Source organism: Pelecanus crispus, chromosome 2 (genome assembly GCF_030463565.1).
Source record: "Pelecanus crispus isolate bPelCri1 chromosome 2, bPelCri1.pri, whole genome shotgun sequence".
In the NCBI taxonomy this organism is placed as follows: domain Eukaryota; kingdom Metazoa; phylum Chordata; class Aves; order Pelecaniformes; family Pelecanidae; genus Pelecanus; species Pelecanus crispus.
In genome coordinates, this window is record NC_134644.1 from 157,139,765 (window position 1) to 157,164,419 (window position 24,655).

The 24,655-nt window shown below is 33.9% G+C and overlaps 1 protein-coding gene across 3 annotated transcripts in view; it reads right to left on the bottom strand.

Annotated features, from left to right (window-relative positions):
- The window catches only part of CSMD3 (CUB and Sushi multiple domains 3), a 760,009-nt gene that overhangs the window by 68,712 nt on the left and 666,642 nt on the right, over window positions 1-24,655 (bottom strand). For 2 of the 3 annotated variants that reach the window (XM_075706425.1, XM_075706423.1), the window contains 6 exons: window positions 23,943-24,128; window positions 22,408-22,602; window positions 20,544-20,717; window positions 8,885-9,058; window positions 6,343-6,516; window positions 3,341-3,526 (listed from right to left, as the gene is read on the bottom strand). In XM_075706425.1, coding sequence (XP_075562540.1) covers window positions 3,341-3,526; window positions 6,343-6,516; window positions 8,885-9,058; window positions 20,544-20,717; window positions 22,408-22,602; window positions 23,943-24,128 — 1,089 coding nt within the window. The remainder of the gene's footprint in view (window positions 1-3,340; window positions 3,527-6,342; window positions 6,517-8,884; window positions 9,059-20,543; window positions 20,718-22,407; window positions 22,603-23,942; window positions 24,129-24,655) is intronic. The other variant, XM_075706424.1, reaches the window with a different exon arrangement.

A 24,655-nucleotide genomic window follows, 5' to 3' on the forward strand; every position in this document is an offset into this window, starting at 1 on the left:
ATCAGCCAATTCCCTCAGGACTCTGGGATGCATCTCATCAGGTCCCATAGACTTGTGTACATTGAGGTTCTTCAGGTGGTCATGAACCTGATCATCTCTTACAGTGGGAGAGACTTTGCTCCCCCAGTTCCCATCTTGCGGTCCATTCACTTGAGGTTGCCGGTGAAGACTGAGGCAAAGAAGTTGTTGAGTACCTCAGCCTTCTCCTCGTCCATTGTTACCAGTTTGCCAGTCCTGCTCATCAGGGCAACTATGCTTTCATTGACCTTCCTTTTCTGGCTGACATACCTGTAGAAGTCCTTATTAGTCTTTGCATCCCTTGCTAAGTTCAACTCCAGCTGTGCTTTGGACTTCCTGACCCCACCCTTACACAACCAGGCAGTGTCCCTATACTCTTCCCAGGATACCTGTCACGGTTTCTGCTGCCTGTGGATTTCCTTCTTGCCCTTTAGTTTAACCAGCAGCTCTCAATTTATCCATGCCAGTCTCCTGCCTTTCTTTCCTGATTTCTTACACCTGGGGATCAAGAGCTCTTGTGCTCTATGGAAAGCATCCTTAAAGATCTGCCAGCTGACCTAGTCCTGTTCCATCACATACCTGCACAGTACCTTTTTTTAGCCATGTAAATTTAATTTTACATTAAGCTTTGATTCAGGGAATCAATAAGGGAAGAAGAAAAATAGAAGAGAATAATATTGTTAGTCTTCTTCAGAGTACATGAAAATATCAAGTCAAATTATATTTTTTCATTAGTATGAACAATTATCAATCAACTTCTGTCACACCAGCACCTCACTTTCCTTAGGAAAAAAAAAGAAAGAAATTCTGAAAGAAAGATATGAACATAATTCTTTTGACAGTGTGACATTTCAATGGCTATTTCTTTTTCCCTGGAAAAAATACCTAATAAACAAAATACACAGCTAATACTGATTATTGATGATATATATATGACATTCAAGAAAAAAAGAAGTATAAATATACATCCTCTTATGGTCATATGTGATGATGTATCAGTAAAATTACAGCATTATTAGTTTAAAGCCTGATTAAATTTACAATTGTTCAATTAAATTTACAAATGTTGTACCCTTATTCTTGACTACTGAATTAAAAAGTACATTTAAGTTTCTTTAATCTGTACAGTTGTCAACAATTCTTGTCATTCTATCTGACAGCTGGGAATGGCTGCATATGTCATATTTTAAGGAAAGAAAAGTCAGGACCAGGTGCTGCAATAGAATTATTGAGAGGATGGCACAGACATCAGCAAAAAACTAGTCTACATTAATTGGATTTCAAGCTTGGAAGGTGTGGATTGTGTGTACTCACATCTCAGTAGCTTAAAAATAACAAATCAGAGCATGTCTATCAGAACTAAACTGAGAATACTTTTCACTACAAAAAAATTTGATATGGTCACTGGAATTCTTTGAGGTATATTGTCCAAACATTTCTTTTGAGTACATTTAAAATTTCAAGTGTTTGACTAGCAACATGTGCCTAAGTAGCATATGCCCCTGAAAGTCTTTAATTCAAAGGGAGAGTTGAAAGGGTGTTATGATCCAGGCCAACACTGAATTCTGCTTCTTATAGGATTTATAGTAGCTAGAAGTACTCTAGCTACAACACATTTCAAAGGAGTTGAGTCACTTTACAAGTGAACAACTTTTCCTTTGTTACTGTGTCTCTTCTCCATTACTCTAGTGATATTTCAAAAAAGTGTGTTCTTTGAGACTAGTTGGAGAGAGACTGAAATCCAGCTAGGTCAAAAAAATAATCCAGCCTGGGTCAAAGGAAACACCCAGCAAGCTTCCCACTTCTTTTTCATTGGTGTTACAGTGGGAAAATGTGCAGTCTACTAAATGATTGCCCTGCATATGTCCAAAAGGGAAACAATTTGCAAAGCACTCCAGAAGCTGAAAGGCTCTTATAAAAAATATTCAGTAGTTGCATCCGAGTAAGTTTTGGTAAGCTTTATGATTACAAAATATCATGGATAGTGCCTAGGTTAGAATTCATTGACCCCTCTATACAAATGACACAAATAAAGCTGAGGATGCCCTTTCAAAAGTACATATAAAGCTCTTACTCCCAAAGGTCAGCTTAAAAGGGTAAAATTTGTATTATTAAATTACTTGTGACAATTCTGAAAGAAGACTAAGAGATAAAAATACAAAAGCAGAAAGAAATCTTTGCACTTTTACCTTCAGAATTTCTTTCTCTTTGGAGATATGTTACTATTAGGTAACATTTATCTTTCTGCAATGGTAATGTCACCTTAAAATTTAATGTGAAACTGTTAGACTTGCAGACTGTGACTTGCACTCAAGCTATTTATCCCATCAAAGAAAGGCACAACTTCCAGAACTAAAGGTTTTAACAGTAATAAGAAATAAAGTTTCAGATTTGGCTTTGGTTTTTGTTTTTTTTTTAAGAGAGAAAATAGCAGAACTGGAGAAACCTTGATTAAGGAAGACTAATAAAGGAAAAACTGAGAACTAATATCTACAATATTGCAAATATCAGTCCATGATTCCTGAATAAGGAACCCTTAGCCTGTTTTCCCTTTAATCTGTAGAAAATAAAGCTTTCAGCCTTACTCAGAGAGAAATTTTGATCCTAAACCAAAACCTTTTTCATAGACAACTGGGTAAACCAGCTGTCCCAGCCAATTAAAAACTTATGAAACGTCTGTGGCTATATCTACATCACAGTTAGAAAGTTGTTCATGACAAGCCAGAACAAAAACAACCTCCTTGTGTTGATCAGCTTGCCTTAGTGGGTAGGTTGTGTTTGACTATATTGTTCAGGTACATCTGGTAGTGTAGTAAGCTGAGGACATGATTCAGAGGACACTTGGTGCTCTACAGTGCCATTACTATCTGCTTGCTGTCTTCATAGATAGTCTGATCTTGCTGTTGTCCCAAGAGAAGTCCAGAAAGCACTACAGTGACATAAGTCAATAATTGGGTACTACAGTTTTTAAGTTTCAGTGTGATTATAGCTTTGTGGCCAATGGAGGCCCCATATTGGCAAATTCAATGGCTATGTTTTGACCTTCTATCCCTGCTCTCAGGGATCATTGTGCTGAAGCATTCAGAGATGTTTGTTTTGGTTACTGCATTTCCCAAGTTTTCTATATTATTTGCTACATACAGTAATGATAGAACCGCGCTACTTCAGCTGCTACTGAGACCTTCCATCATTACTACACACACACAAATGTATACAAATATGATTATTCTAACTGTTGTAATGAGACTGATGGAAATGTCATGTAAAGTAATACCTAGTCTAGTCCGCATTCTTTGTAGAAGCATACACATTATCTACTTACTAATGCATTCAGGTAGAGGTTTGTCCCAGTGGCCATTTGGTTGACAAATTAAAACTGAAGAGCCAAACAAAAAATATCCAGGATTACAGTCATAAAATACCACCGTGCCATATGTGAAATTTCCATGTTCAATTTTACTTTCTCTTATAGAATTTGCAGGAATTCCAGGATCAGAACAATTGACCACTAAAAAGAAAAAGAGAACAGACTTCAGTCATACAAATACAGTCTACTAAAATAGCCTTTACATGGTTTCCTGTCCTTGGTATGAGAGACTTCCAATGTGTTGCTACCCTGGTTTTATACACCCTGATTTTATGTATAATGATACTGAATTAGGAAGATGACATGAAACCAGGAGATGCTAAACTCAGAGCACATGAAAGGAAATGTTTCTTCACAGAGTGTGATGATGCTGTAAAAGTATTTGCCACTAAAAGTGACTGGACATGTCATTATATTCACTTTATACTCTTGCCTTGACATAAACTGTTGCCCACAGCTGGAAACAGGTTATGAGCTTAGATGTGCCTTTGGTCTAACCCACACATCCATGCAAATATACTTATGTTCCTATACTAACATTTTGATAAGAGCACCTTTGAGGCAGATGTTTTGAGCTAAAGGGCACATGGTCAGTTAGGTAAGACTGTGATGATTCTGCTAGAACAGGGAAATATCCCAAAAATTGGGATATTTTTAAAAATAGGGGTATACTTTGATGGTTAAGAAAACTGACAGATTTTTTGAGTCCTCAACTGCTTTAGGTTCCATATGTTTGAAAATCGCTGAAGACTGATTTTTTTATTTCCTTACAGCTGTCTGGTGAAGGGAGTATAATACTTATTTTGTGAGGTCATGGAGATTTTTTGTAACAATTTCCATGCAATAGACTCCTCTGGTCAATTAAAAACATCATCACCTACTCAAAGTTAGTCTAGAAAAATACAGTTCATGTAAAAATTACTATGCCTATATCCTTATAACCGCTTGCATGTTTATATACGTACATGTGTATGTACCTGTGTGCAAATATATATATAATATATCTCTGTGTGTATGTGCATGGATGTGTGTACATAAAAGTATCAAAATATGCTAAAAAGCTCTGTAATCTAAAAAGAAAAAACAGCTATTGCCAGATGCAATTTAAGATCATTTTTCCTACCTACATCACTCAATGTAGTTATTTTATGGAACACCTACTTCTGTCTAGTCACTATCCTAGATGTTGGAGTCTGTTTGTGTGCTCCTCCTAGCAGTTCTCAAATATTGGTACCACAATACTAGAATACATGTATTTTTCAAGGGTAGAAATAACTTTCTGCTTGGATTTGACTTTAACATTAAATGATAGATCAATTTTTTTAGTTATACTGATAGATAGCGTTGAAAATTTGTTATTTTTTTTCCTGCAGGAAAATTTGAGCTATATTTCTCTCTATTTTCATTTTTGTAGACAAGTGTTTTATAACAATTGAACATTTATCTTCACATTATTAAGCACGTACTTTAAATAATGAAAATTATTTATTAATAAATCTGAACACATAAAAGAAAATACAAAGAGCTTTTATGATTTTAATAGTTTTTCACTATTACTATAGTTATCTAGGAAACTAGCTATTCAGCAGTTGTAGACAGTATAAAAACAGCAAGTGCACCACTGAATTTATATGAAGATTGCAAATTCAGCCTTCACAAAGGAGTGCAGTCTTTTCTATAATATTGTACTTTAGACAGTTTCCAAATATGCAAGGTAACATATTTTTATTTTTTTTATTTAAAATAGAGCAAAAACATATTAGAATTGATTTCACTGCACATTACAGACACCACTAACAATTCTCTACACAAAGTTGGTTCTTTTTATTTTTCAAGTCTCTTCTAAAACCAATAGAAGATTTCAGGATTGTGTACAATTTCAAAGAATAACCTGATCAACTTATTTACTGATCCATATAGGCCAACAACATACCAGACATTTTGGCACATTACTCTGCAATACCAGAACACTGAGATGATTTATAGCAACTGGACTGAAAATGAGATTTACTAGGTACTCTTAATACACAGTACGGAAAGTATTGTAAATTTTAAAAAATAGTAACTTCTCATCAACAAAAAGGCCTTTGGAAATTTAAGTTCTGTAAACTATTTGGCAGTATCGCTTAAGGCAAAGTCATCAAAGGAAAGTAGAGGACACCTGTTGGAAGAAAAATATAGTAAATAAAATTACTATAAATACATAACATGACTTAGGCTGTGTACAGTTAAAATCCATAGAAGCTGCTTGGAAGATGCTGAAAAACAATCAATACAATTTCTGCATATGTGCAAGCAAAAGGTACATTTTTCTAAACAAGAACAATTAAAACATTTAAGAAAGCACATAAGCACATAACAACAGACTTAAAAAGTACAATGGTAATAAAACCTTTCTAAAAGTGCTTATGAAAACTCAAACAGAACTAATTTTATATACTTTTATTTTCAGTGAAAGAATTTTAAATATAATATCCAGAAGTGTTGAGAACCAAACTAAATGGATTATGCTAACAAATTAGAATAAAATTTTAAAAAAATCAAGATGAGCAGTCAGATCAATGGAAATTTAAAAGGAAAAAAAGCATGTTTTCTTATGCATCTATTAGAACTATCTTGGCTAAGAATGCAGAGAACATTATGTCAGGATTTAGCCTCTTAATTATTTCTGCATAATTTTGCTTAAGGAACTTTAGAAACCATTTTAAAAAATCAGTACAAACTACAGGTACATAAGAAAGTTTCTCTGCAACAGTTATCCTGGCAACCTGAATATAGATGAGACCGAACTGAAAAATCATAGAATCGTAGAATCATGAAACATCTTCTTTAATAATTTGATGCCTTTTAGTAGGAGAGGCATCATTTTGTCTTGACAGTGTCCCTTTACCTTCAGTTTATTTTTCAACCTTTATTTTCCAACTAAGTTTGCAATCTGTAAATGCTTGCATTCTTACCTTTGCATATCGGAGGTGGGTGGCTCCACTGCCTATTAGCTTGACACTGTGCTTTGGTTGGTCCTTGCATAACATACCCAGTATTACATGAGAATGTCACAACATCATTGAAGTTGAAACCATTTCCACTTGTTCTTCCATAAATAGGACTACCAGGGTGACCACAGCTAACAGCTAGCATAGCACAAAACAAAGAAACAAAACCAGAGCAGGCTGTTATCACTTTTCATGATTTATGATATAATAGATAATAATTATAATCATTATATATTAACATTTTAAAGTTTTGATATTATAAGATACAGAGTACTTTCCATGAAAGATTCACATTTCTCCAAACTAAGAACTTAGACATATTTTAGTAAATGTTCAAGCATTTATTTAAGTATTTAAATAAACTGAATGGAATTTGCCATGAAGTAATGAACACAAATGAAGAAAACTTTTCTGAAGAATCAGGAGAAAAGCAAGCACTTGATTTTCATTACATGTAGTCTGAAATTTAAAGGAAATATTTCAGTGCATTAGTTCCTCAGGTATTATTTCTTACAAATATGTCTTAGTATTGACTCACTCTGTTTTAATTTTGATACCTAGGTACTTAATGAAGTTATGCATTTATGACTGGATATATGAAACATTATGAGCACCATGAAACTTTTCTTGTATTTATAAAAAAACTGACTACAGAAGGTAAAGTTCCTTTTCTGTGCCCACAAAGACCAGATGTAAAAATAGTAAGGAAAATAAAATATAAATTTATTTTCCCAAAATAATTTTTAAAATGTATAAATATTTCACAGAATAAATTATTTAACTCTCAAACTTTTATCACTTTAGAAACTTTTAATTATTTTTCTAAATTAATTTTGTTAGGTCTGACAAACATATGTTCTTTTTCTCCCTGTACAACAGTAGCAATATGTCTGCCCACTGTATAAGGAAGAAGAATGGTGAATTAAAAAAATAAAAAGGTCAGAATCACTAAATTTAAACATATAATCACAGAAATTCAATTAAAACATCTAAAGTTAAATAAATAAAGAAATGTGACCTTATTTTTCTACACTTCATCTGGACTTTTGATCTGAGGTGGAGCTGTTCTTAAATATCTATCACAAAGTTAGAGGCAGCTGCGGTTTATAGCAACCTTTTATAAGTCTAAGTTTTTCCAAAGTCTTGTCTCCTTTTCTGAATTGTTGTATTGCGCATCCTCCTGTAATCAAACAAGCAGCTTCTGTTTGATTAGAGGAAGAAAATATGTCCATTTTCTCTGCTGTTAACACATTCAAAACAATTTTTTTTTTCCAGTTCTAGCATTAATGGTGTCTAATTTTATTGCCTTAACAGTTACCTGTAAAGAAGTGTGTTGGCATGAAATGTAATATAAAGAAGTAATGATCTATTACTAGATTATAAAGTGGAAACAAAATTAAGAAATACAGTTATTATAGTAGTGTTATGTATATCTATTTCTATGTAAAACAAAGTAAATAGTGAGCAGTAAGGGTAATGAATTAACATTGTGTATTATGATTCCTCATTCAGATAGTTTCTGCCACAAAAATGTAGCTATAAAAATAGAATATTTGGAAGCAGACAAATAAATTTTCAATACACTGATATTACCCAACCTGAATTATTGAAACATAGTTGTAATTTGAGAATCCTTCAAGAACTCTCAAATTTTCCTAAATGGAATACAATATGTTCTATTATTACTTATAAGTATTCCATTTGATATGTTGACATACTTATCACACAAAAGGAGCCACATTAACAAAATACAAAATTCATGCCAAAAAAACCATAGAACCATAGAATCATTTAGGTTGGAAAAGGCCTTTAAGATCATCCAGTCCAACCATTAACCTAACATTACCAAGTCCACCACTAAACCAATTAAGGGTAGAGTAATAATTTCATGTTTCCTGTTGATGGCTGGATTATTTTTTAGTGAAAGTAAAACTAGGAATCATTAAGGTTGGAAAGGACCTCTAAGATCATTAGTCCAACCATCAGCCCAACACCACCATACCTACTAAACCATGACCCAACCAAAACCCAAACCAATAAACAAAATAACAGTATCTCTGTGAGAAGAAAACAGAGTGTAAGTTGTTGAAGCAAACATTTTAATCATCAGTGCTGACAGTGTAATTCAAGAGTATCTAGTTATCTAACTACCAAAGTCAATGTACATTAAATATTTCCCAAAACCACTAAGGGACATAAAGCCATTTTTCAAATTTGAGTACTTGGGTGCCTAAGTCCCATCATTTTTTGAAGAAGTTTCATATTTGTATATAAATGACAGCTATTTAGTAGCCAAGAGATGCAATGGAAATTTTAAGTGACAACATTAAACTTCACCTGATTCATGAATCATAGATTTTAGGTGGCCAATTACTTCTGAGGATCTGCTTTATTTTTTTTTTTTTTTAATTGAAAAATGAACACTAAGTTGCAAAGTCACTCCTCATCTTGTCTGAGATAGACATTCCTGTAACATAAATCAGTACGTGTTGCCAAGCTTACTTACGCACACAGGACGGAAGCTGACCAGACCAGTTGTGATCCTGTTGACATATGCGTACAGAAGAACCAATCAACCGAAAACCAGGACTGCACTGGTATACAACTGTGTCTCTATACCCATAATTTTCTCCAATTACTTGACCATTGACTATAAGATCTGGAATACCACAGTGACCAGCTAGATTTTTGAAAGTAAATTTAAAAAAAAAACAAAGAAAAAAGTCAGAGAAATTTTAAATATACCTTCTTAATTAAAACAAGGAAATGCTGAACATTTCAATTTTTTTTATTTACTTGATTCAAAAGTTTATTTTTATTAACTTGAGGAAAATTGCATATTGCATTTGTATAAGTAGGACTGTACACATATAAAAAATACAAAAAGACAATGTAGCAAAGTGATTAAATGTCATATATGTTATAAAATTTCTTTTCAAAAAATATGAGTAACTCCTTTTTATTAAACCCTGTAAAGATCTGTATTATTTCCTTTACTTTTATTTTGGTTAATATTAAACCAATAAAGTTAACATTACACCTATATATTTAAACAAATATAAAAACTAAATAAAAATAAAAATAATATAAATATTATAAATATCAATCCATTATAAATCTCAGTCCATGTGGATGTTATAAATATAGCCTTCTTAAATGGAAACAAATTAACTTGGACAGTTTATTGCTGGAATCTGACTTTCTGGATTGTCTTCCATTCTTCCTCTCCTATTGATCCCAGAGGAATCCCAAAGAGATTAACATGTTTGGGCTAAAGGCAGTCAGTGCAACTACATCCAAATGTCCTGTAACCAAAAACCTTTCTATGTCTTGGCCTAATCTTCTACCCTGTATTCTCAAAATATGAGAAATATTTTATTTACAGTATGAGAATCACAAACATATTTAATCTAGAGAGAGGCTGGGAAAAAGAATGAACCATGTGTCATTTGTTACTATTTTTCTTAATGAACTCTGGAAAATAGGCACTGTGATTCAGCAAATAATGTGGTAATGGAAAATCCTCTGAGAATGGTTGATCTCATGGAAACTATGACATATGGCAGAGAACTTACTGCAAACAAAAAGCAAGGCAAGCAAGAAAAATGAGCAGTGCTTCAGCTAGTACTTCAAGGAAAAAAAATATTACCAGCCACCCAAACTCCTCTGCTCTACTTTTCTCCTCTACTTCTCCTCAAAAAAAAACCCCGCAAACAAACTGCCAAAACATGGGGTTGCAAATAAGAAAGGACATTTAGAAGCAATATATTTTGGATTGTTTTTTCCTTTGAACATTTAAGTATTTATAATACTCTGATGCAATTTTCAGCATTTAGCCTCATTCTTTCAGAGCTAGAAATTTCCTATTAAAAAAAATGCAAATCTGAGATTTTCTTATAATTTATGTCTGTCAGCTTAAGACTTGTATAGTATTTCATTGTATGAATCATGATAAAACCATCAGAATTTACAATATAGGTAGTATGTGAGCTTTCACAGAGAATAAATTGATGAGTGCAATTTGACTTCTATATAACAAAGAGGAATCCAAATCTGGTACTGTTCAAGGGTATATTCGCCCCTGTTTGTCCCCTCCCCATTTCCCTCAGTGTTACCTAAGGACCAGGCATATTTGAAATTTGGTTTATGTTTTCTGGGATAAGATGGCATAATACATGCTTATAAAATTATTGTCAGAGTACTTGATTCTCCAGGAAAGTCGTAATCTGTTCAGTATGTAGTAGACTTTCTTGAATGTGCCACAAATGGCCCAATTTCCCTGTTCTATCGCATTTGTGATGATAAGCAGGACTAACTGGATGATGAGTCAAAACTGAGGTGGAAAAGATCAGTTTCTATTAGAAGTGCAACCAGACAGTTTGCAGTGATTCAGCCTATGTTCAAGGAAATAATTTTCTAATTGGAATTAATTACAGTATTTGGCCTGGCTCTTAGTTAAGATTTTAGTGTTGCTTTATGGCAGTAGAGTGGAAGCAGAATACATCACCAGAAAGGTCAAGCTCTGTTTCCTATGCAGAGGGAATAAAACTGAAATAATTCAACACATCAGGTGACTAAGATCACACTTCAGTTTCTGCAGCTGTGTGTGGATATTATAAAAAACACGCAACTGCAACAGGTGAAAAATTAATTGTAAGTCTTGCATTAATGTCTCTGTTAAAATTCCCATCCTCTCAGCCTACTTCCTCTCATTGTCATAAACCTCTCAGAGCCTAGTTTTGACTCTTTCTTTTGACTTTTGAGTTTCTTTTTTTCTTTATTCTTTTCTTTTGACTTTCTTTGTCATCTTCTGTTGACTAGGGGAGAGTAGTGGATGTTGTTTACCTGACTTCGGTAAAGCGTTTGACACTGTTTTCCACAGCCTTCTCCTGGACAAACTGTCAAGGTACAGATTGGGTAGGTGGTCTGCGAGATGGGAATTAGCTAACTGGCGTCATTCAGAGGGTGGTGATCAATGTTTTTTACTCAGTCTGGCAGCCTGTCACAAGTGGGATCCCCCAGGGATCGATACGGGGCCCCATGCTGTTCAACATCTTCATAAATGATGGGATTGAAAACACCCTCAACAAGTTTGCTGATGGCACTGTACTGGGTGGTGAGGTGAACATGTCAGAAGGGAGAGCCATCTTGCAGAGACACCTGGACAGGCTGGAAGAGTGGGCTAGCAAGAAGTGTATGAAGTTTAATGAAAACAAGTGCAAGGTCCTGCACCTGGGACAAAATAACCAAAGAGCCCGGTACTGTCTAGGATCTGTGTGGCTGGGGAGCAGCCTTGCTGAAAGGGAGATGGTGGTCCTGGTGGACAACAAGTTGACCGTGTGTCAACAGTGCGCTGCTGCAGCAACAAGGGCAAATTGGATCCTCGGCTGCATCTGCAGGGGCATTACTGGCAGAGATAGAAATGAGATCACCCCACTTTACTCAGCACTTGTCAGGCTGCACCTGGAGTACTGTGTCCATTCTTGTCTCCACCACTGAAGAAAGATACGGACAGAATGGAGAGGGTCCAAAGGATGGCCATGAAGATGATCAAAGAGCTGGAGAACCTGCCCTATGAAGAAAGGCTGAAGGTGTTAGTCCCTGAAGAAAAGGCTCAGGGGGGACCTCATCACAGTATTCCAGCACTTAAAGGGCAGCTACAAAGACAGAGGCTCTCTCTTCACAAGGAGTCACATGGAGAGGACAAGGGGCAATGGGTAAAAGTTGCACTGGGAGAGGTTTCATCTTGACATAAGAAAGAGGTTTTTTTACAGTAAGAACAAACATTTATTGGAACAACTTCCCCGGGGATGTGATGAAGTCCCCATCACTGGAAGTTTTCAAGGTGTGATTGGACAGAGTGCCAGAAAATCCCATCTCAGCTCCCTTTCCCATGAAAAGTTGGTCCAGATGATCTTTTGAGGTCCCTTCCAACTTGGGCTGTTCTACCATTTTATTACTTCAAATCCCTCTGCCTTGATTATTTCCTCCCATTCTGTATAACAGTTACATCTTTGGAGCACTTAATATATTGCATGACTAATTGTGAACTAGTCACTATTAGTAAAGTATATATTATTTAAATAGTAGCTCCTACTTCTGTCCCTGTGTAAGGTTTCTAAACTGAAAAATAAAGAAATCTAAATGTATGAAGAATATTATAAAAGAGTAGTTCTGTCATAACAAAATTCTAAATCAACTTATTGTGTCAGTTTTAAGGAATTAAATATCTTTTAAAAACAGTATATGCCAGACTTGTGACACATTTTTCAACTCAGTTTTAAAAACAAATAAAAACCATTTAGGAATTGCAGGATTTGTCTCCAGTTTTCACTCTGCTTTCCAGAGGAAGTTTTGTCTGACTGAGGGACATTAAAAAAAAATACAACCCCCCCCCCCACCCAAAAAAACCCAAAACACCAAATCCCCCAAAAACCAACCAATGGGTTCAGCCCTATTTGTTTCATTTTCAAAATACCATCTGTCATGTAGGTGCATGTGGTAACCACTTCAGTATGTTTGCTACTGAAAGTGTATGTAATAGTATACATAGTTTCTGTTAAGAGAATGTTTGAGAACATTACTGAAATTTCCAGTAATTTATGCAGCTGAATAAATTCCCTAAGTTGCAATAAAGTCAGAGACCCATTAATATTTTCCAGAAGGTTTTTTCTTTGTTTGCTTTATTTTCCCCACTTTGTTTCACACATCCACAGAGCTGGTCTCCCTCAGAGTAAATAAAGACCTTTCACTTATAATAGTTGCTATCATTACTTCTCCAATACCAAGAAAAAAAGAAGAGGAATAAAAAAAGATACTAACCCCCAAAACAACACAAAACCCCACCACCATCCACACCCATATCTGGAAGAGTAATTATTACTGAATTTGTTTTCCATTCTATTCTGGTTTTGTTGTATTTCTTCTAAAAGCAAAGTGTTTATTTATTTTTCTCATGACTATTAATAGAATTCTTCCCTTTTGGTTTTTTTCTCTTAAGATACCTGTGAAGAAAAGAATTCCAAAAGGTTCATTATACATAAGGACATGCAGATATTCATTACTGCATATCCCAGTAGTTTTTATGATCAATTCTGCTGTTAATTGTTTTCCAGGAGTTCCATTTTAAATGTTTATTTTAAGGGATTTGTGACAAATGAAGATACTTATTTCCCCTTATTAACATTCTGAAATGAATTTTTGAAGTACCATTTAGTAGCCTTTTATGCTTTTCTTTGTGTATTATGTGTTTGCATCTATATATATAGGTGCATATATATATAGATATATAAAAATAGTGAGTTTGGGGCTTTGAAGGTTTTTTTTGATTATGGAAAGTTTTCAAAGCTTTCAGATTACTGATGATTCTTTGGTAGTCTGAGAAAAACAAATGCTGCACATGTATAGTCTTTTGAGAAACTGCTTTTGTTTCTGAGACATACTTATGTGCAATGGCATCAAAGATCAACTCTATTCCTTCATTTTATCTCACAGCCATATCCCTGAAACTTTTTTCCACTCACTTGCTTGTATTATATATAAATCATCTACCATGTAATTGATGTCAGTTTTGTCACACGGGTATAAACAAGGAGTAACATACGATTTCACTACTGCAAAAAATAGTGCAAAGCCGTAAAGGGACATAAATTTGCTCTCATTTGAGAAATATGTCATACTTACTCCAATTGAATCATTATGGAAGAGGAACATTTTAGTTGTGAAATTTGGTATAATAAAATTATAAAACTGATTGTTGTACTAACTAGCCTTCATTCAATGTAACCATAAGGTTGGCTAACTCTCTTTTGCAATGAGATAGCTAAATTATTTCTCCTAAATGCAATCCAGATACAAAACTGCTCAGGAGCTAAGCTCTGCAGGTGGAGTGTTTTCACTGGGGACTGAATGCAAATACTGAAAACTGGGTATCATATTGAAAGAACTGTCTGTAAACATGAAAAAAATCTGCCAGAAAAACTATGGCAGAAAACTGAAAACAGATGCAAAAAGATAAGGAAGTAGAAAACAAAGGACTGCTGAGAAAAAACTAAGAGTACTGCTGGGAAAAAAAAGGTTCAAATACTGAGAAACAATGTTGTCTGTTTTTTTTTTTTATTTTTCTTGTTTGCCAGGAAATTTATTTTGCAAATAGATGAGACAACATTTAAAAAAATACTCATTCTATTATCAATTTACACTCCTGTTTAAACAGCCAATAAGTCACTGAATATTTACTTACCATGGATTAGAGACTTAATAGTACTGTTTTTATATAATGGAATATCACTTTTTTATCCCCAAAGTAATATTATAAGACCAATTGCAAGCAAATATAAAACTGTTGTAGTCACCTTGGAAGGCTATTGAAAACAAACAAAAAAACCCCTCTGATATAAGATTTGTGGGAAATATGGAACAGAGGAAGTGGTTCAAGCAGTAAGATCAATGTTTTACTTCTGATCTGTGTTTGTCAGAATGAATGTGAGAGAAAAAAAAAAATACACCCCTGTATACTACATTGCCAAATACAAACACATAACAAATGGAACATTTACTGCACGGCATTAAGAACTGGGTTATGGATAGAAGAAAAGCTGAAATAAAATTAGCAAATGTTAAGGAAAATCTCCATTCAGAGATTTCCAACAATTAGATTATCATAATTACTATTACTGGGGGGCAAGAATATTCTAACACCTTAGTAGTAAATAGCTGACTTCACACTAGGTTAGGATTCTAGGCTATTTTAGACTAGGCTATTCTAGACTGTTTTCAGGATAGCCTTGTTTATTGTCAATGTCTTTATTTTAATGCTGTATCCTAAGACTGGGTGTAGTTCCTCTGTTTTTATGATACAGATATAAAAGACCTATACAGCAGTTCTATAAATCCAGTTGAGGCCCCTAGGTCTTAATGTAACCCATAATTTATAATACTGAATCAAAAGATGTCATTTTTGTAAAGGCTATGAGTGAATGCTACAAAGAAAGAGATTAAATATGAAGGTTTTACTGAATAGCAGATTCGAGGGGGGAAATAAGCACTATAACATTCTCAATTTCCAGCCTAGCAAAGCTTGAGAAGAATAACGGCCTGAAATATTATTAAGAAAGAAAATTAGTCAAAAAAGTAGGAATGAAGGATATTAATAATGTGTGAGCACCAAATATATTACCTAACTTGACATGAAATCCAGCTCTAGCAACGAAGAATGAGCATAATAATTTACTGTCAGAACCTTTGAAACCTCAGCTGCAAATGAGGTTTCCTTTCTGCAGGTTACTCTCTGAGATGCAAGAGTAGGAATAAATGAATACAGAATCTTTACATTAAATGGCAAAAACGTGCCTATGCGTATTTTAGCTGTCAGTAATGTCAAACATGAGCACAGCAGTAAAAGAAATCTACATATCAATATATTATTGAAAAAAGAGATTTAGGTTATTATTCAACAAAGTTAATTAACCTGTCAAGATGACCACAGCTGAGGAGGGAAGAATTATTTGCTGGAACTTCTTTCTCCTCTACAGGGCTTGCATTTCTGATAAGCATATATTTTTTTTTACATCCTCCTGTTCACAAACAACATCTTCTGTAGAAAATCACACTATTGAAATGACACTGGCACAGCCTTGGACAAAACTAGTTTTGGGGCTTTTCTTCTGCTAGTTTCAGAAGATCCTCACATTGTCAGCTGTTCAAGCTGTACTAAAACTGTTCAGGATGAATAGTAATGTTCTTGTAAATGTTTTTTAATCCCTGGCCCACGGAGGGAAGTTCTCTGCTAAATTCCTTGAAATGGCTGAATAATTCTTTAAAGATGAAACATCATATGCCTCATTTGAAAGTCTAGTTGTTTTTATTATGCAGTAGCATTGAAGAACAAAGAGAAATATATGGATAACTCTAGATGTATTAATTCAGTATCACTGGTGATACAGATTCCCTTTTAGGTGAAATACCATGAGTTTAAAAATATATGTTTAAAAACAGTGAAGAGGAAGAAGTTAGTTGTTTGTATGTTTTTTTCAAAAGTTTTAAGGATTAAAATAATGGCAGAAAGGCTACACTTCAGAGGATGCATAGCCACAGAAACCTTTCAGTGACTGAAAGCTGACTAGGAAAATATAAATACTATGGTTCCTTTGTCCTTACCTGATAGAAATTTAAAGGTACACTCACTCCTGAGTATACATAACTTCTTCTCAACTAAAAGAATTGAAAGCTAACTTTCCAGCTCTACTGTTCTACCTTACTTTTCCAAATATATAAATTGTATAAAATCTTGTGAAACATGTATTTGTTCTTAAGCCTTCCACAACAGAATTACTTCAGAACCTCTCTGTTGTTTTATTTTTTCAATTTGAACATTGTTTCTTCTCACCAGCTATGGAGAACAAGAGTACTGATCCAGAGTTTAATTTTCCACTACATTCAGTGAAAGACCAAACCAAGAAAGACCACTACATTAATACGATTACTCACACAGTACTACATGGTTATTTAGGTATTCAGGGGAAAAAAAAAAAAAAAAAAAAAGTGAGGTTTAGAAAGGAGGGCAGTTGCGTTAATGTCCTGGTTTCGGGTGGGATAGAGTTAATTTTCTTCCTAGTAGCAGGCATAGTGCTGTGTTTTGGATTTAGTAGGAGAAGAATGTTGATAACACGCTGATGGTTTAGTTGTTGCTAAGTACTGCTTATGCTAGTCAAGGACTTTTCAGCTTCCCATGCTCTGCCAGGCGCACAAGAAACTGGGAGGGGGCACAGCCAGAATAGTTGATCCAAACTGACCAAAGGGCTATTCCATACCATATGACGTCATGCTCAGTATATAAACTGGGGGGGGTTGGCCAGGGAGCAGCGATCGCTGCTCGGGAACTGTCTGGGTATCGGTCAGCGGGTGGTGAGCAATGGCATTGTGCATCACTTGCTTTGTATATTGTTATTATTATTATCATTATTGTATTGTTATTATTATAATTACCATTGTACTTTATTTCAACTATTAAACTGTTCTTATCTCAATCCAGGCGTGTTTCTCACTCTTACTCCTCCGATTCTCTCCCCCATCCCATCAGGGTAGGGGGAGTGAGCGAGTGGCTGCGTGGTGCTTTGTTGCTGGCTGGGGCTAAACCATGACATTTAAATGTTCTAATTCTCTTTGCTACCTACTGTCTCCTAAGATTCAGAAGCCATAAAGTACTATCCTTCTCCTTGTAACAAAAGAAGCAGGAACAGAAAAAGAAAGACAAAAAAGGACTGTGAAAACTCAACATATTCTGACGCTATTATGGCCTTCATTAAAATAATGCACTACTGCCTGCAATGTCATGGAATTTTATTTGTGTTGTAATAAAATTTGGATTTTAGTCAATATTTTTTTTGTGATTTAAAGCTTACCTATGTTCTAGTTCTCTCCTATAACTAATTAGGTTCAACACTAACTAGTTTTAGATTCTGTTGCTGATACTTATATTCTTAATTATTCCCCCTTTCATAAATTTTTCAAATTGTACATAACTGGAATGAAAATTAAGTTGTCTAACACAATGATTAAGTGAAATTTGAGTAGCACTTTTGAAAAAATAACTTGTATTTTTAAACAAACACTTGGAAAAGGATATTTTATCCTGTAGGATTTCATTAATGTCATCTAAGTGTACTCTTAAAGGCATCTTCAACACTTAAAATAGAAATACACTGACAGCTACTTGAGTCCAAGCATAACTACATTTTTCAGCAACTAAAAGTGGAAAGGCTCTACAATAAATGATAAAAAAAAGTTTACAGCTGTGAGCAGAAAAGCTGTAGAAGTAGAAAGTGAAATTTAAATTTTTTACTATTTTTCAGTGATTGGAAACAAACACCAGAATTTATTCACAAGTTGCACAAAAATGTATTTCTTAGATCATTACAATACCCAATCTGTAGATCTTCCTGCTGTATTTTATATCCTTTCTCCCACATTCTACTGTTTCTTTCATTTCCTCCACCTTCTGACATTTGCTTTCTCAACCTTCCTAAACAAATTTCTGATTTTTGATTTGTTATCAGCTGAACACATCCCTCTATCTTAAGTGTCAAATTACTTGTTGAAGAAACAGGAATTGAACAGAGTTAGCTTGAGTCTTTCCAGAAAGCTCATTCCTGCACAGTGATATAGCACAGCAGGCAGTGTTGCTGCAAGACCAATTATGGTAGCCATTACTCTCTCCCCTTTATAAATTTGTTCTGTCACTAGCTTTTGGGTTTTGGGTTTGTTCCTTTGTTTGTTGGCTGTTTTGGGGGTTTTTTTAAAAAGCTATACATGCTTTTTGTATGCTATATATGATGTATACTACATTCTATTTCTTTAAATAAAACTGTTATTTATGCTCTTTCAACAATTTGCCATCATTAAAGCTTTGAAGATATACGTTTGAAGATTTACTGTAGTCCTATTAGTCTGATACAAAAGGTATCTTTTAGATCACTGTTTTCCCCTCTAGTCATATAGTTGTTTCAGCACACTGTCTTAACTATTGTTACTGAACATTATAATATATGAACTTAACAACAAATTTCTTCTGAGAAGTAAAAAAAAAATTCTTTAATCTGAAAATTGATTACTTCAGGGTCTTCTTTTAAGTTTAAAGTAAAGATCGTGCAATTTGTTACTATCATTAAGCTTATATTACATTTTTATTTCTACAGGAAAATGTAGGAGAAATTAAATTCATTCTGTGTTGATCTTTACTTGGCATAAAGATTTTTTGGCAATGTTCTTAAATGCAAGTATGTTTCCAAGGTGTTTTTCACAAATAGCAAACAATTTGGCTGGTTTTAGATTAATATTTCTCTGATGAAAACTTTTATATCTCTCCAAACTTCAATAGCTGTGACATTTGCAGACTAACCAGTAAAAATGAAAAAAAAAAAAAAAACAAAAAGTCAGAACATTTTGATTACACAAATACTATGGTGCCCCAAAACTTTTAGATTTAAAACAGTCTGTCTTACCATTTCTGACAGCCTATAAGAAAAAGAAAATCAGACATGAAGATTCTTTCTTTTTTTCCCCCCTCTGCTAAATGGTTTTCATTGTAAAAGTGAAACATAAACAAAGCCTCTCTGCTCCCCTCAGCTATATGTCAGGAAATATTCCAGCTTCAGACTTGTAGCTTGATAAGCAACACTTTTGCTCATTCATGACTCATTCAAATTAAGTTTAAGTGAAGATTTGCACCAAATAATGCTGTATTACGAAAGGGAAATTATTTGGGATGGAGAGTAGTTTAAAAAGGCAAATGTCAATCTGCACAAAGAGATATTGTGAAAAAAAACTGTATTTAACAAATATACTAGTTCAGATTCTTTTGAAAGCCTCAGTTTATGGATATTCCTTTATATTCTCATGACCCTACAAATGAAAAGGTACAATATGACTTTCATATTGCATTCTAAAATCAGAACACTGTCATAGCTTTGATTTCAACTGAAACTAAAATGTTAATTGCATATAGAGTTAAAATCAATGTTTCTACAGTTAACACAATAACTCAGATCAAGGTACATGTGATAATAATGAATTAAAAAGAAGCCCTGCAATTGTTTCACTGAGATCACATGTTCATTTTATTCATAAACAATTCAGGGACCGGTGTCTGAGTATCTTAAATAAGTGAAGATTCCTAAACATATACAACTAAAGGGTGTCAAATTCTATAAATAGAGTCTGGATAGTGATTTTGTCTCAGAAATAAGGCTGCAGTGCTCCTGTCAAATTTTCCAAAGTTTCTGTATCTTTTGTAAGTGTACAGATTAATTCTATATCATAACCGATGAGTTCAGGTCTACCATGCAGATATTTTACTGAGGGTATGTATTAAAGCTGACACATTTGGAATCCATCAGTCTTGCTGTTTATGTATTGGTCTACTTCAGAGACATATACAGCAATCCAGTGACACAGGTTTTGCATGCTTGGAAGATGTTGAAAAAGGGATTCAATCTGTGGAAAGGAAACCATATTTATAATTTGATAAGAAAAACACCCCAGCCACACACATTTTTAAAATTCAGAACTCTCTTCAATGTCTGTGCTAACAGAAAGAGACAAGCTTTGCTTACTTTTGTCTGCTAGAGAGAAAGAAAATAGGTAAGCCATGACAGTAGTATCCATACCTAAACATCTGGTCTCAATTCCGCTCCAGAGTCCGGAAGACAGACATTCCCTCACAGCAGAGCCAACTAGCATGTATCCTGAGTCACAAGTAAATATAGCTGTAGATCCATAAGTGATCTGAGTTCCAATCTTATTCCCATTTGGAGGTGTAGGAAGTTCTCCACAAGAAATAACTTTATGGCAAAACCAAAACAAAACAGAAATGTACAGCTGAGTATCACAAAACCACATACAATAATACTTATCAACCAGTCAAGCAGATAAATAAATTTCACAACTTGAAATATTTTGCTCTGTGGAAAAAAAACAGATAAAAACCACTGCATACAAAGACAATTACTTCCCCAGAAATAATACTTAAGAAAGAGGTGGGGGACGCACCGAATTGTTTCTGTAAATTTTAAAAATGCCACCATTCAGAACATTACTATTTGCTATTTAATTACCTTGCTTTTATCAATTACTTCTTCTTAATATTAGAATATCACAATTGTTGCCATTTAAAAATTATCTTTATGTTTCTTTGGAAAGATATAATTTTTATCTTCTAGTTCATAATGAAATGCTTACCCTAGTAGTCACACAATAAGTTGTTATAATGAGTGAACAATGTGCATGAAATTCCTTGTTATTTATTTACAATTCAAAGAACCTTTTCATTCAAAATCATATTTTTTCTTTAATAATTTTCTTTTAAGAATTGGTAACAAGAATTTTACTATTAGTAAACAAGATGATGTATTATCAAAGGGTGAAATCAGCTAATACACTTTATGCTAAAAAATAATGTAAGTGGCAATATTGCAAACAAAACTTACCAAAGCATAGTGAAAAATGTTTGTCTTTTAAAGGAAAAATGGTTAAAAATACATATATAGTATGTAAAATATCTATATACAGAGAGAGAGAGATAGATACAGACATATCTAAATCTTCTAAATTATAAATGAAATTTCCAGTAGGTTATAAAGAACACAAAATTAAGGTTAATTTCCAATATAATTAATGTCTTCAGAATTGCATTTTTCAGAACCTTTTTTATTAGTTTCAAATATATTTGCAATAAATTCTAAACATATTCTAAACCACAATTATCTGGTTTATCTACGCATTTTTTTCTGCTTGTTAGGTATGTGTGGGTTTGTACACATACGTGCAGATACACACAGTTTAGATACATGCACCAAAACCACAGTCATATCCCATTCTATCAGAGTGTATGCCATGTGGTGTTTCACAAAGAGGAGGAATTCTGAGACTTCAAATTATACCCAAAACCCCACAATTTTGAAAAACAGATGTCTAAATTTAAATACATAAAGAAACCTGCTTTTCACAGGAGTGGGGGAAGGGAACATAACTGTAGCCACACATTTAGCTTGTTTAAAGTACCTGAATATTCATTACTTATTTTTTTGAAAGGTAGCTATTGCAGGTTATCAGGATACAAGCTAATGGTAGGAATGATGTGGACTTGCAGACTATATCGTACCCAGCTGAAAGGAGAGACTATTTTATTTATCAAGTGTGCAGACAGGCTAGAAAGTTTTTGCATTTTTCTAGACTATACAGCATTCCTGACCTAGAAAAATATGTAGGAAAATGTTCTCTATTACTTATTTGTACCTTTATAGATTTAGGGACATTTAAAATCCAGAAGTGTGCTTACAGATGTTTCCTTGCCACTAAACCTAATGGATTGTATTAGCAAATAATAGCCTTTAGGATACCCAGGAATTCCAGCCAGGAAACATTCTTCTAATTAACTGATTCCAATATTTAATTAGTTAATTTCTCATTCAGCCAAATAAAATATTTTTATTTGAAGTCTGTACAGAAGATACAGATACAATGTATACTCACTTTGGCAGTAAGGCCGCTCATTTCTCCAACTCCAGGTGCCATTAGCAAGACACTCAATAGATGCTGGTCCCAAGCCATAATACCCTGGATCACAGCTGAAAACTACTTTTGTTTTATACTCATAATGTGAACCATTCACTATTCTCCATCTTCCATGTTCCAGTGTAAAAGAATTGATGCTTGGACATGTAACAACTTCCAGAATAACAAAAACACATAATTATTTGTGGCTTAATACAGACAAATTAGGAAAATCTGTACCATTATTAATTCAGAAATATGTTTTAGACACAGTGACATAATGTTTGAAGAGTAAGGCTATATTTGAAATTGTCTGTGGTTAACAGGTACAAGTTCTGTCACTTATTTATGATCAATGGCCTAGACAGAGCAGTAACTGTATATGCAGAGTTATGCAATTGGTGTAGATAGAATCTATACCATGGTTGGATTCACTGTAGATTGATAGTCATGGAACTCCCATGACACTTTGTATCAGACATCAAAATCTTTACTAAAATGTTAGCTATATTTCAATATAGGAATTATTTTTCTACCCAGGTAAATTCTGTAAGATCTTAAAGACTCATTTGGATAGGCTGCACCTTGGTGACAAGTAAAATAATATCCATATCCAAGATGGTTTTTCAGCAGCTACGCATTTTTATCTCATGTCTTAATTCTATGTGTTCTTCCTCCAAAAACCAAACAAAAACATTCTACAATCCTAATCTAATAGAAAAAGGTTAACAAACCATCTTTGCTGGATACTGCTTACTTTCTCTCCATTTGAACTGGTTCTTTAGATAAGGGAAAAAGCATGAGGGGATGCAATTTACAAGAACGAGGGGGGAAAAAAAAAAAGAAAAAATGGAAAATCCTTGAAAATTATTCAAGGGTATGTTTTCCTTCCTTTCCAAAATTCATTGGGTGAGATAATCCACAGCCTAATATGCATCAGATATTCTGACATTTCTGTATCACTCTTATGATCACCTGGGTTTTCATACCCCATTTATAACTTTGATGGTATCCACTTCTCTTTGGGACAGAACATGCATTTGCTCTTCAGTGATGTTCCCCCAAGATTAGGTGGTGTAGGATTATAATGATGGGCTGACTATAAATAACAAGCAGCAGTTTCAAACAAGTATCCCAGAGTACCAGAGACTTTGCAATTCTGGATAGTATACAGGGTTTGTTAACAATATATGAACTGTGCAGCTCTCACTGGAGATGACATTTGCATAAATGTCTGCAACCATTAACTTTGATTTAGCTGCAAATTAATTATTAGTTTGAATGTATTCTATAATCCCTAGTGTATTTCTTCTGCTGTCACAGAATGTTTCAATATATCTCAGATATATACATTTCAAATATATATTTCATAATAATTTAATACCAGCAATTATTCATAGATTAAAGTAACCTGAAGCTGAAAGTTTAAGTAATGTAAAGATCTGCACCTTGGATAAATAAACAAAATGTATAGCCAGGTTCTTACTCACTGGAGAATTTTATATGTTACTTACCTACACAGCGAGGTGTTTTATTGTGATTACTCCAAGTACCATCTGGCTGGCAGACTGCAGTAGTAAGTTCCTTGGCTGATAGTCTATATCCATCATTGCAGAAATAAGTAACACGGGTGCCAACTAAGTAATCTGTAGTTAATATTCCACCATTTAATGGAGCTTTAGGAATTCCACAAGATATTGCTGAGTAAAGAGAAAGACATAGGTATTTTGTATCTTCTTCTCTATAAGCTTCTACTAATCTCAAAGGGTTTATGCATTGTAACATCAACAGTCTTAAATTCATAAAAATGACTTTTTAAATCATTAATGTGTGTTTTAAGCCTACAAATAAAATCCCTTAAAATTTTAGGGAATTAAATCTCAGGAAGTTTTTGAGTTTTGATGGAGGATATTAAAAATAAGAACAATGGTTTGTAACTCTGCAGCTATCCATTCAAAATTTAGAAGATAATCAAAAAAGAGGCAACAGAGAATATCTGGAAAAAATATGATCAGCATGGTTGAATGAGTAAAGCACCAGTTTGAGACATTAGGAATCTAGTTTGTACTTCAGGTTTCTTCCATCAGATGTACTGTGTGACCTCTGGCAAAGCAATAAAATTAACTTTCAACATTCTATTTTTCCTCCTGCAAAGCAGAAAGAGAATAACCTTTTGAGAATATTGAAATTGACAAATGAAAGTGTAAGCCACTTTTTTTTTTTTTTT